Source organism: Myxine glutinosa, chromosome 1, assembly GCF_964187855.1.
Source record: "Myxine glutinosa chromosome 1, kmMyxGlut1.1, whole genome shotgun sequence".
Classification (NCBI taxonomy): domain Eukaryota; kingdom Metazoa; phylum Chordata; class Myxini; order Myxiniformes; family Myxinidae; genus Myxine; species Myxine glutinosa.
In genome coordinates, this window is record NC_136261.1 from 219,547,044 (window position 1) to 219,560,435 (window position 13,392).

General features: G+C 45.9%; 1 protein-coding gene across 1 annotated transcript in view; it reads right to left on the reverse strand.

Annotated features, from left to right (window-relative positions):
• Positions 1 to 6,955: 6,955 nt before the first annotated feature.
• The window catches only part of LOC137413893 (phospholipase D1), a 246,702-nt gene continuing 240,265 nt past the window's right edge, over positions 6,956 to 13,392 (reverse strand). Inside the window, exon 27 of the mRNA XM_078784018.1 lies at positions 6,956 to 11,632. Within this exon, the coding sequence (XP_078640144.1) occupies positions 11,408 to 11,632 (225 nt within the window). The 3' untranslated portion in view covers positions 6,956 to 11,407. The remainder of the gene's footprint in view (positions 11,633 to 13,392) is intronic.

Genomic DNA, 13,392 nt, shown 5'->3' on the forward strand with positions numbered 1-13,392 from the left:
TGGCCGGGTTGACAATTAAGCCGTGCTCGCTGAGGCGACCGAACAGTGTTCGGAGGTGGAGGAGGTGCTCGGCGTGGGACGTGCTGGCGACGAGGATGTCGTCCAGATAGACGAAAAGAAATGGCAGGTCGCGCAGCACGCCGTCCATTAAGCGCTGGAACGCCTGGGCCGCATTCTTGAGGCCAAACGGCATCCTCAAAAATTCGAACAGGCCGAATGGCGTGATGTTGGCCGTCTTCGGGAAGTCGGCCGCCCGGACAGGTACCTGGTGGTATCCCCGTATCAGGTCAATTTTGGAAAATATGACCCGTCCCGCCAAACGGGCGGAAAAGTCCTGGATGTGCGGGATCGGGTACCTGTCGGGGGTGGTAGCGTCGTTGAGGCGGCGGTAGTCACCACACGGGCGCCATCCGCCCCCCGGCTTTGGCACGATGTGCAGTGGTGAGGCCCACGCGCTATTGGAGCGCCGCACGATGCCGAGGTGCTCCAACGCGTCGAACTCGGCCTTTGCCACGGCGAGCTTGGCCGGGTCGAGGCGGCGGGCCCTGGCGTAGACCGGCGGGCCCGTAGTGGGTATGTGGTGCTCGATCCCATGCCGCACTGCGACGGCCGAAAACGTCGGCCGCGTGAGGGCCGGGAATTCCGCGAGCAGGCGAGCGAACTCGTTCGCCGTCGGGAGGGCGCACGCCAGTTCGGTCGGCGCGGAGCTGCTCATCGTGCACGCCAGGGAGCTGAAGGTCTCGGCGTTGACAAGGCGACGACGTTTGACGTCGACCAGGAGCCCGTGCGCGCAGAGGAAGTCGGCGCCCAGCAAGGCCATGGGGACGCAGGCGGTCACAAAGGTCCACTGAAAGCGCTGGCTGCCGAAGCAGAGGGTGACGTCGCGCGGGCCGAAAGTGCGTATGGCCGAGCCATTAGCAGCGACCAAAGAGGGGCCGCAAACGGCGTCCCGCCTGTCCTGCTCGGAGGCGGGTATGACGCTCAGTTGGGCGCCGGTGTCACAAAGGAAACGCCGCCCGGACGATTTGTCCCGAATAAAAAGCAAGTTGCCCGAGTGGCCGGCGCTCATGGCTGGGAATGAACACCGGCCCGCCCGTTTCCCGACTTGCCGAAAGTGCACGGGGGTCGGCACGTCCGAGCCTTGTGTCCGAACCTGGCATGGTAATAACACCACGCCTGGTCAGGTGGAGGCCCCGGCCGTCGTGTCGGAAGCGGTCGGCGCGGCGTGGCGGCCGCCAGTTGCACCGGCAGTTCGGCCTCCAACCGCGCAGGGCGCTCGGGCGTCGTGGGCATCGCCTCGGACGGCGGCAGGCTCCAGGTAGCCGTGCCGATGTGTTGGCCCGCCGAGGAGATCTTATCGGCTTCCCTGGCGAGGGCGCGGGGATCGGTGATCGACGTGCCAGCCAGGGCGAGGCGTACCGGGTGAGGCAGCTGGCGAAGGAACAGCTCGCGGAACAGAAAATCCGAAGAGTGCTCACCGAGCAACGAGAGCATATAGTCCATGCGCTCGGACGGGCGCGTGTCGCCGAGCTCAGGCAGGTCGAGCAGGCGCCATGGGCGTGCCGCCGGTGAGAGGGCGAAAGCGTCGAGGAGGAGCGTCTTCAGCGCGTCATACTTGTCGGCAGCCGGCGGGTGCTCGAGGAGGCTCAGGGCGCGGGCCGCGGTGGCGGAACCGAGCGCTGCCATGACGTGGTGGAAGCGGGTGTCGTCCGTGGTGATGCCTCGCAGGGCAAACTGGGAGTCCGCCTGGGCGAACCAAACAGCCGCATGAGCCTCCCAGAAGGTAGGCAGTTTAAGAGTCACTGCTGTGTCCATGTCGGTAGGTCACCAGTGAAGGAGCTGCGCTCCAACGCGAGTCGAAAGAATTGACGCGACCAAAGACGGAATTCGTCCGAGTTGCTTTATTGAAACAAAACAGCTCAGGTATTCTGAAAAGCCCGTTTATCGGGCAGCAATATATATACACATTTATGCCGGGGCGTTTGCCCGGGAAAACCGAGACCGGGCATGCCCGGGTGTCAAGGGTGAGTCCTGGAAAGGCGAGTCTGGACATGCCCGGGCGTCCTGGACGCGGCCTGGCAAGTCGAGGCTGGGCGTGCCCGAGCGCTCTGGGCGAGCCCTGGAAAGGCGAGAGCGGGCATGCCCGGACGCTCTGGGCGAGCCCTGGAAAGGCGAGTCTGGACATGCCCGGGCGTCCTGGACGCGGCCTGGCAAGTCGAGGCTGGGCGTGCCCGGGCGCTCTGGGCGAGCCCTGGAAAGGCGAGAGCGGGCATGCCCGGGAAAGACGAGACCGGGCGTGCCCGGGAAGTTCGGGCGTGCCCGGGAACAGCGAGTCCGGGCATGCCCAGGAGAGGCGCGTCTGGGCCCGTCCGGACGAGCCCGGCATGGCGATCGCGCCCTGGCCGTGTCCTGGCAGGTGCAAGGCGATTGTGTACATTCAGCGGGAACCGCTACAATATCATATATATTTCACATATATTATTTATCATATAGTATATATTAGATTACAATTTCACAGTTTGTTTTCATCGTTCGTTGATTTCATAGTTTTAAGCTAACTCGGAGGGCCTTTCACTCACTCCCTGCAGGCAGGTTGGTGGTCTTTCTGTCTTCTACCGACTCCTCTCCGGCCTTGCTCTCCCAGCTCTCTCTGGGCTCTGTCCCCCAAATATTCCTACAGGTCGCACAAGATCTGCGAGCAACCCTCTTATGGTTAAACTGCCAAAATCAAGACTCTCTGTTCACCTTCACTCTTTCATTCCCCTTTTCTCCCACCTCTGGAACAAACTCCCTCACTCTCTTCAATCCCACTCCTCCCTCCAGGTCTTTAAAACAGCTGTTCACCACCATCTCTTATCTTCCCCCATCCAAAACCATATTTTCTACCCCCCATGAATTTCACCCCAGATCCACTTATTTGAAATACCGACTTCTTTCCTGCAAGTCCGAGTAGTGTCCATGTGTTTTATACCTCTCCCACCCCACCCTCCTTCCCACGCCTCCTCCCCCCAAGCCCTCTCCCTCCCACAGATCTCCCGATGTCCCTGCTCTCAAATGTTGTACTTGTGTACTTCCCCATCTCTCCCCATCTTGTCTCCCGCTCCCTTTATTATATGTTTTATGTGTCCATTTGTTTTTTCATGATTAATGTTAGCTCTTACACGAGCCTCGATCTTGTATCCAAAAAATAACAAGTACAAAAAGTTTTAATTAAAACAAAAGCCGCGTCGATGTTACACAATGCCTAGATGCAGCTGTGCCTATAACGTCGATGTTATAGGCACAGGACATTCCTATTGATTCGATTACTTGATGTTATTTTTGTGCAAAGTGAAAATATATCTCGGCAATTTCCCGTGTGTGGCGACGAATTTTTAATATATCTCGGCATTTTCCCGTCTGTTATTTCAGGCGGTGTATGACTGACCATGCCGCGATTTAAAAAATATATATCTCGGCAATTTCCCGTGTGTGGCGACACGTGAACGAAGCTATGCTCCTCTCTCCACATTATTGTGACGACGTATAAATTAAATATTTCATCGTGACGATTGTCATCAAATGGACGAATTTTTAATATATCTCGGCATTTTCCCGTCTGTTATTTCGGGCGGTGTATGACTGACCATGCCGCGATTTAAACAAAATATATATATCTCGGCATTTTCCCGTCTCTTATTTCGGGCGGTGTATGACTGACCATGCCGCGATTTAAAAAATATATATCTCAATGGACTTGAAGTTACAGGCCTTTGAGAATTCATTTCGTTCTATAAAGGGCAACTTTCATCGGATTTTCTTCCCGTTTTTTTTCAACCGAGTCTAAAACTATGTTAGCGACTGAAAAATGAAATGATATATCGAATTTGATTTGAAATAAAACTGTGTGAGAGAGGAAGACACCACGGGCCTACAAAACAGGCCTCAAAGCTATGCGAGTTAATAAAATGGTGGATATTTATTTATATGAAGGCTCTCCCAGAATGGGTGGAGCTATGGTTCCCAGAATGGGTGGAGCTTTGAGGTTTTGCCTTCTCTGCAAGAAAAAGAAGAAGAACAACAACAACAGCAGAGGGCACTCTATGAGCAGCGTCTGTGACGCGGCTAAAAATAAAAAGCCTGTCCGCCATGCAGTGGGAAATGGGGTTTTGTTGTGTTTCGTTGGTTGTTTTCTTTATATGCGGATTTCAGAAGGTGGAATGGAGAAGGTTTCAGAATTTAAAAACCTACGACTGTGTCTCAAATTCAATGCTGTACTCGCTGGGATGGCTCCATTTAGCAAAATTTCTAAAAACTTCCAACATCAAAAATGTGAAACGCTATTTGAAGCTCCCTAGTTGGCATTTGTTTTTTTTCAGAAATGGAAAAATTGGCCCTTTCAACTCTGCGGAATGGGACTTCAGTTGTTCCTTCTTGTTGTGCTACCAGATTTAATCTCTAGTAGTGATTCATTCCTCGAAGGTAGTGCTTTTTTGATGAAAGTTCTCAAGAAGCTGTTGAAGTGCTGCTTGGTTTAGGCTCCTTCTTGAAGAAATGTGGCACCAATTTTGCCATCATCCCTCCTTTTGTCAGAGACAATGTGATACAAATTGGGTATTCCAAACATTAACTTGGGTATTTTAAACTGTTGCAAGTTCTTGAACTGATGCACTGATCTTGAAGCAAGAGTTTATTAATAACAGCAACATTTTCTTCACATCATCGGATAGAAGGCATGCCTGAACGGAGTCTGTCATGCATTTGTTTTTCCTCCCAAAAAGGATGATACATTACCAATTTCTGAGCAATACGAGATCGAAATGACGTAATCCACCATAAAATGCTTGGTGTGAATGCACATAACCCCTTAGCAGCAATCTTGATTGGGGCATGTTTCTGTATATCATTTGTGTGTGATAAGGACTGTTCCCTAAAATGGCTCACAAACCTTCTAAAATATATCAAAAACCCTGGAAAAGTGCACGAGAGAAAGGGATTTGCCTCTGCCCATCAAAAGAGTTGGAAAACTTTCTCAGTTCACCCAAAGCACTGACAGCTTGCAGCTTTTTGTACCGCCAGAACTCCCAACGACGTAGGACTGGCCAGAATGATCGTAGACGGGCACGTCTTACCCAAACCCTCGACTCATTGCTACCAGAGAATGGACTTATACACCTTGTGAGAGTGTCTCCGGTGGTTGTGGCAGCCTTGGTTATTTATTTAATGGGCATCTGCAATTGGAAAGGCGATGCTGTGTGTCATTACCAACAGAAAAATGTCTACCGCTACAGACTCATCAACAAAGGACCTCTTCACGACGTGAAAATACACAAAGCTTCATGTTCCAGCTATATTCACATGGGAGCCGGAAGTATCAGTCAGACTTGCCAGAGGGAGTCATCGTATCTGGTTTGGGTGCCTCTGAAAACCGACGGGAAAATTGTGTTTAAAAGTCTATTTGAACTACAGATTTTGCCCTGGCAATGGCAGGTAACAGCTTAAAAGAGTCCCACCTCGCAGAAGTGAGTCACTGAAAACTCACATGCGCAAAAGGCCTCGTTAGAAATCATACATCATTTTGAAAGTCCCGTATTCTCAAATGCTGGCAGTTCCTTGTTAGGAGGTGGTATCCTCCCGTTGTGAAAATTCCGATGTCCAATTACTTCTGAAAGATGAATGCTATTGCGGTCTTCTCATCCAGTAGGTTTTCCTTTATTTTTGCATGACAGACCTGCACAACAACCCACAATTCACTGTGGGATCCACTTTGGGGTGTTCTCACACCTGGGTGTGCCATGTGAGTGGTCGGAACCCCAGAACGAGTGACAACAATTTTGAATTGCTATTTATTGTACTTCAGTCCAAATTCAGCAATGAAGGTACCCAAGTCGAATTCGAGTCAGAATTATTGATTTGTTCTAAATCACCAGCAGAAAGTCATTTGAACTTCGGGAACGATAAACCACGAAACAAAACACGTTCTATTTTCTGTAGTTATCTCTGCCACCAAAGGTGGATGGAGGTTATGTTTTCACCCGTTTGTGAACAAAATATCTCAAAAGGTTGTGGACGGATTCGGACAAAATTTGGCAGAGATGTAGCGTATGCCACAAGGACGAAATGATTAGATTTTGGTGAAGATCCGGATTCGGCTACTAGAATTTTTGAAGTGATTCTTCACCATTGGGAGATAGGGCCAAAGACGATACACATAGCAGGATATCTCAAAAAGTTGTGGACGGATTTGGACTAAAGTTGTTGGCCCGGTTGGATGTCTGACAAGGACAAATATATTTGATTTTGGTGAAGATCTGAATATGGATTCGGATATGAGAATTATTTAATTTTTTAAGTGATTCTTCACCATTGGGAGATAGGACCAAAAACTATACATAGCAGGATGTCTCAAAAAGCTATGGATGGATTTGGACGAAACCTGGTGGACCGGTTGTGTGTGCGACAAGGAAGAATCGATTCGATTTTGGTGAAGATGTGAATATGGATTCGGATATGAGAATTATTTAATTTTTAAGTGATTCTTCACCATTGAGTGATATGGGCAACCAGGCGGAGGTATGCTCTCTACTGAGTGCCGTTCTAGTTTTATGTGTAGTCGTGATACATTTATTTGTCGATTAAATTGCTAAAATTAATTTTGATTCTTCTTCTTCTTTCTAAATTGCTCCACCGATTTTCTTTTTGTGAAGCAACCAGAACCTTTTTGAGCTCAGCTGATATCCTCAAAATTTACAAAATACGGCAAAATCATAACTAATCAAGACTCGTTCGTGAAATTTGTACTTCTAAATGAAAAGCAAAGTTCAAAATAACTTGAAATTATTTGGCAACACATTCATTGTTACACAGTAGCCAAAAAATGAACCATATTCGATTCAAATAAATCCTGGATTTGAGACCATGTTTATACGTAAAGTTGTTGCAAGACAGGTGGAAAAATATACTGAGGAGTCAGTGATTGAGCAAAACAGCATTTTAATGCAACAAACCGCAGTTAGACCATGCAGTTTCCAATGTATAAACCCCAAGCAAAGCAAAGCATACAAAACAGACCTAAAAAAATAAAAATAAGGCAAATATAACACGTCATGCCACCAGAACTCGGTGTCCATTCTGGGAAGGTTGAAACATTTGACAATATTGAAACTGGAATGCAATGCGGTGAAAAAGAAAATCACCAATCGGTAGAAAAATAGCTTTTTTGTTGGCCAAACTGTGAATAAAATTTGCAAATAAACCGTGTGCAAGTGCCGGAAGACTGGATATGCGTCATCATGTAAACTGCAGCATCAAAACTGCAAATACATTTCAATCAAAATTTGAATTTTCATCTTCCTGGCTCGTTTGCTGCTTCTTGAATGAGAATGTTTGCGTAAGGAAAAAACAAGCATCCGGTATGAAAGTTTTAAGCAATCAACATTTTGCAAAACGCAACACGTCGCTATGCTCGTTTATGGCAGTCGTCATACTGATGAGCGCAAGTTGTTTTTATCAGTGGCATGCAAACATGTTTAGCAGCAAGTGTTGGATTTCTGAACTCCACTGTAACAATGCTGAAATTTTTTTTTGAGGAATTAAAGGATCGTTAAAAGTATAAAGGACGTGTAGGTTTACTGTAGTGTTTGCCATGATCTGTCCGATTCCAACCATCGGACAAAATCTGTACCTCACCCCACAAAATCTGTACAAAATGACCTGATCCAAGTCTATATAAGAAAGCTTGAAAATAAAAATGTAAGCTGAAATGCTAGAAAAGATAGGGTTACCTGAAAATGGCTTCCTTGTCTGTTAATCTGTAGCTGTACCCAAACTCAATGCTTGTTTACAATAAGTCAGTTGATATCTAACTATGAACCCGGTAATCGACGACCTGCTCTACGTGTCATTCACATAATTTGTAGATGTTGAATATGTAGTATTGCATCAAAATGATGTGGATGATATGTAAACAGCAGTTGAGTTGTTAGAACAAAGCAACACAGGTGCATAGAAGATCGTGAACCTAAAGGAACCCTCTGGGTTAAAGTTGGAGAACATGACCGGAATCGTAACATTAAGTTACTTGTGTGAATTGCAAAGAATAGCTGAGTTATTGTCAGGACCCTGAAAAAATTACAAATTCCTGCCACTTTCGGTGGAATATTAGTGATGGCCAAACGATTCGTAAAAAAAACCTCGGCCAAAAAGCTTTCCCAGGCCGATATCACAAGAAGGTGGGAGTGATTGAAGTTGTTAAAGGTGGTAGAAGTGAGAGTATATTGTTTATTTCTACTTCATTGTGGGATGGTGATACAATTTTGCTGCACCACACGGATCTGAAATTTGTTGAATACAGCGTTCATATGTACAACAAGCCTGAACAGAGCAGTGTCATGCTGTGCACACATATGAACATAGCATGATGTGATGAACCACTAACAATCCTTCTTTCTTTCTCTTTTGGTTTTGCAAGTTTAAGAAGGAACCATCTTTAATACATAAAACGGAGCAGTGTCTGTATGTATGTTTGTCCGGTAACTTCTCCAAGATCCTTGGGCTGATCGACACCAAATTTTCAGGATATACTCAGGGGGTCCCTACTTAGATTTTCCTTGAAATATTCCCTACTTAGTTTTTCTATGAAATATTTTCAAAAATGTTGTTTGAATTTTTTCCAGATTTCTCATAAATCTTAGTATTTGGATTATTATTTGGAGTGTGATGTTGTGATCAATACAATATTTTTCATATATGACAAAAATTAAGTGTATTTCCAAGAATGTGCTGGAGCAAACTGCCCGCCGAGAGTGGGAAGTACCCACTAGTGGTATACATATATTTTTCTTGTATGGAGGGGAAAATACCAAGCGACAGCTCAAAGACCCATGCAGCGTGAATAGAGAGCAGTTCATGTTGAAAATAACGTTTAATTATTTAAGCAATGGCATTATTTCATTGGATAGAATAACACTTCGTTTCATGATGAAAATGTATAAAAACAATCGAAAATGTAACCCAGAGAGTTCCTTTAACCAACACGTATGTATGAGATAATGCATTCGTCAAACCTGTCCGGCTTGATCGTTCAATTCTAAAATCTGCATCGAATGAACTAGGTTTCCTCTTCAGAGCTCGCAAGTGCTTGGACTCCCATCAGTTGCTCATCATCTACTAATCCCAAGTCAGACCGGTGATGAACTACTGCTCCCATGTATGGGGCAGCGCTCCTACGCCAGTCATCGGTATCCTGGATCGCATCCAAGCCAAGAGTAATCCTACTTGGTTTAGCCATCTCCAGCCGCTCACCATCAAGTAGTCTTCTCTCGGTGCCTCTTATACCACTACTGTCACAGTCAGTGCTCTGTCAAACTCTCTGTTTCTGTCCCTCCTCTTCACTCTGTTTGTAAGGCCGTCTGAAGCTTTGACAAGTCACCATTTCTGCATTACCCTTCCTTTTCATCACCCTACTCCATGCAAATCACCATGCCCCCTCCTTTTCCCGGAACACTGAAACAGCTTCCCCAGCAGTGTGTTCTAGACAAAGGGGCAATCGCTCGCTGCCAACTGGTGGGAAAATAATATTTATGTTACATATAACCTGTCCCACATAATGTCTTTATGATGAATGCTGATTCCATTGTTATGAGTGGAATCAGCAGTCAGTGTAAGACAGTGTAGATTTTGATATACCTGTATTTTAAATTTATATCTTAAGTCCAGTATTAGTAGTTGCAACAGCGAGCCTTGAGCGAGAAATGAAACAATATCCCATGCTTATTGATTCTGGAAATTTCTTCCAAGTGTAGTGTCAGTGAAAAAAGGGGAATTGGGACTTTTGGGATGGACATGTAAAAGAAAAAACGAACATGGATGTGAGCAGGGACCAGTGTAAACGCACTCATTATATATATATATATATATAACGGTAACTGAAACTTAGCATCTCTAATAATAGGTGAGCACATTCAGGGACATAAGAGCCAATCATCACCACCCTACCCCTACCAAAATAAAAATCAAAACAGAAGTGTTACAACCGGTGCTATTCCAGTTTATCTCAACACCGAGCCAAAGTTAATCACCAATGGCAAACTCAACCCAACTGTGATCCCAGAATCTTGGTCAAGTTATTCCCAAGCCTTGCTGGGATATTCCTACAAGGGGATGAGCAGATTAGCGGACATATTTGAAATGTCGTTTCCGCATCTTATTTGCTACTACTCGTATTCCAATGGAAATCAAATAACTTTGTTATCCCCATACCAATCCCTTCGGTCAGGTAATGTCTGCAAGTCACTCCCTACCTCACAAAGTTATCATTAACTTGATGAAGCCATCATGATTATAAGCAGATCTGGGTAGGGTTATCCCAGCAGGTATCTCAGTATAGTTATCCAGCACCTCATGGCTTGTTACTTGGTTCATGGCTCATTGGCAGAGTTTTAGCAAATAAACATTCTATTTGGACCCAGAATCAGTCCCTGCCATTGCTGATGGCATTGGGCTGTGCTACAACTTATAGCCCTTTTATTTTCAGCAATGAAAAATGAGGTCAAAAATGTTATTGTGAAGCAAATGAGATGACTTATTCTTCTTTAAAGGCCACAATTATCCCACCTTTATTGTGGGATCAGTCAGGGGGATGCTTGGCCCGAGTCCTCATAAACCGGCTGGCCAGGCCTGACGTTCAGTTAGTCAGAACAGGAATTTGGAATTTGGCCATGGTGCCGGCGATAGCTCACTTACTCTTCACGAAGGACACCAAGGGATCTTTAACGTCCACCAATGAATGCTGACAGACGAGATTCACGTTTAACGTCCATCCGAGGGACGGCACACACATTGAGGAACCATCCTGCCTGTGAAACACCGGGCTGACAGTTTATAGCTGGGTCGGGTATCGAACCCAGGCTAGACAGCTTAGAGGCGAGTGTGCATACCTCTGGGCCATCCTGCCAGCTCCAAGCAAATGAGATGACAAGTTAAAAAAAAAAAAGAAAAAAAAGGTCCCCACTTTTTAAAGTCACAATACATCTTCTATGTCATATAGATCCCATTATTTTCATCTTATGCACAACAGAAGGCTATTAAAAGAAAAATTTGAGTTATATGGTTAATGGATACCGCTGTCAACCGTCTTATGTGGCCAAAATGCACTTGGCTGATTATTTGAAATAGTCCCACTTAGGAAAGAACCTGTTTACGTGGCTGGTTTTGATTGTTAGAAAAGGTGATCAAAAAGTTAAGTTTTACCGAAAATAAAATAAAATCAGGACGTATATTCTTAAGGGAATCAAGGATGGCCATACTACAATACATGCAATTGTGTACTTCCTCTCTGTGCAGTCTTGAAAAGACCTCGCGTTCCTTTAGACACAATCATGCCACCACATTTCATGTTGAGCACGGCTTATAGCCAAAAATTGCCCTCCTAAGTCCACAGCTCTGTTGGCATAATTCCCTCTTTGGTGTGGATGGCTGGCATGAGATTTTCTTCCTGCAGGAAGAATAGTGGAAATTGCACCAGGAAACCGTGCACATCTTTGACCTTCTGCCGAGCCTTGTCTCCATCCTGCTCTGCCAAACAATCATGAGAGTCCTTACATGCAAGCTGCTCCGAGTTCAGAAAGAAGTCGGAGGGGATACATTTGAAAACCTGCAAATAGAGCAATTGCAAATGAGCAGATAAGAGTGTGCACATAAATGAAAACCAACTATTTTGTTCTTTTTTTGGCAATTCTCAAGATATTCAAAGACATATTATAAGTTGAGGGGATGCTGAGGGTGTTGATGTGAATACATGGTGCATTGTGCTCGGCCATTGGTGGCGTTTACTATGCAGCCTGTCGCTGCTTGGCTGCATCGCTTTCTGGGGATGCGGCTGTTCCTCTGATGCAGTGCCCCCCATTACCAGTCAGCTGGTGCTCATTTTGCCAACCTTGGAATGATGACAGGCCGAGTCAACCCACCTTGTTCAATTTAACGCCACGACTGGGGCTCAAACTCAGGACACTAATGGCGCTTTTCCACCGCGGTCCCGTACCGTACTGTAACCAACATTCGTTTTTTCGTTTTTCCATTGCCAAGCGAACCGTACCGTGCCTAAGTACCCTTGATAAATTTGGTTCCTGCTATGGACAGGTACCAGGTGAGCTGAACCCGGACCTATGGGTGGAGCTAGCAATACTGCAGACCGTTGATTGGTCAATCGCAATCGTCCCAGAACCGTCACGCTATGTTCAGCGATGCTAAAGGAAAGACCTCTTCAGATAACTCTGCCTATTTTCACGGTCCTGTTGTGCGATGGAAAAACGACACATGGATTACCGTGCCGTACCGAACCGTACTGTACAGTGCCGCACCGTACCATCCTGTGCAATGGAAAAGCGCAATAAGATCTCAAGCCAGCCACTTTAACTGTCAAACCAACACCAGGATTGTGCTTGACGATTGACAAACAAAGATGGCTTGAAATGATCGTGCGAGCAAGAAACAATGAAAGTTTGAGTTTCAGCGAAATTGAAGAAGACAAGATTAGTTATGTCTTACTGTGCTTACTGTGTAATGGCTGCAATTCCAGGGCTGTGCACAGTAAAGAAGAAGCAGGGCAAGGATAATGCCTATAAAGTTTAATGGTGAGAAACAATAGTGTAGAGATCAGTGTCATTGGTATAGAGGTAAATGTGGTTTATTGGGATGAAAGGTCATTTATAGAGAAGAAGATGGAACAGATCCTTGTATAAGTCTTGCATTTATTTTTCTATACAAGGGTCTGGGCTCTATAAAGCTAAACTACAAATGTAAACTGGGTTTCAGACGACCAAAAGGTATTGGGCAAGGTAGTGGGGAGAGGAGGAGGAGGAGGAGAGGTGGTCAGATACAAGGAAAAAAAAAGGAAGAATCACAAAAAGGAATAACAATGGCCTGGAGAGGAACAAAATGGGAAAATGACAGGAAAGAATCAGTGTGTGTGTGTGTGTGTGGAGATCTTGGATGTAGCATGGGTGAGTGCATGAGATAATGATAGGTAGTGCATTTGAAAGCATGAAGTGAAGAGGAGAAGACAACGGATACAAGGAGACGATTCCCCATTCGAGAGAATAAGGGAGCAAAAGAATGCAGATGGGCTATTAGCCAGGACTTGGCGAGGCTGAGCAGGTGAGGGTTTCTTGAGGGACGTGCGTGACCTGGTATGGCTCGGAGAGGGCAGAAGTAGGGGTTGGCAAAAAGAGCAAAGCCCGATGTATAGTTGCATAAAATAGAGGGCCCAACAAGTTCCCGCTGGTGGGGAAATGACGGTCCGTGGGTATTCACTTCCTGTCTTGAGATTCCAATGATGCACAAGGCAATCTGACTGGGATTCCAATGTTGTCCAAATGCAATTCCAATGGTGTAGATTGTAATCCGAATGTGATT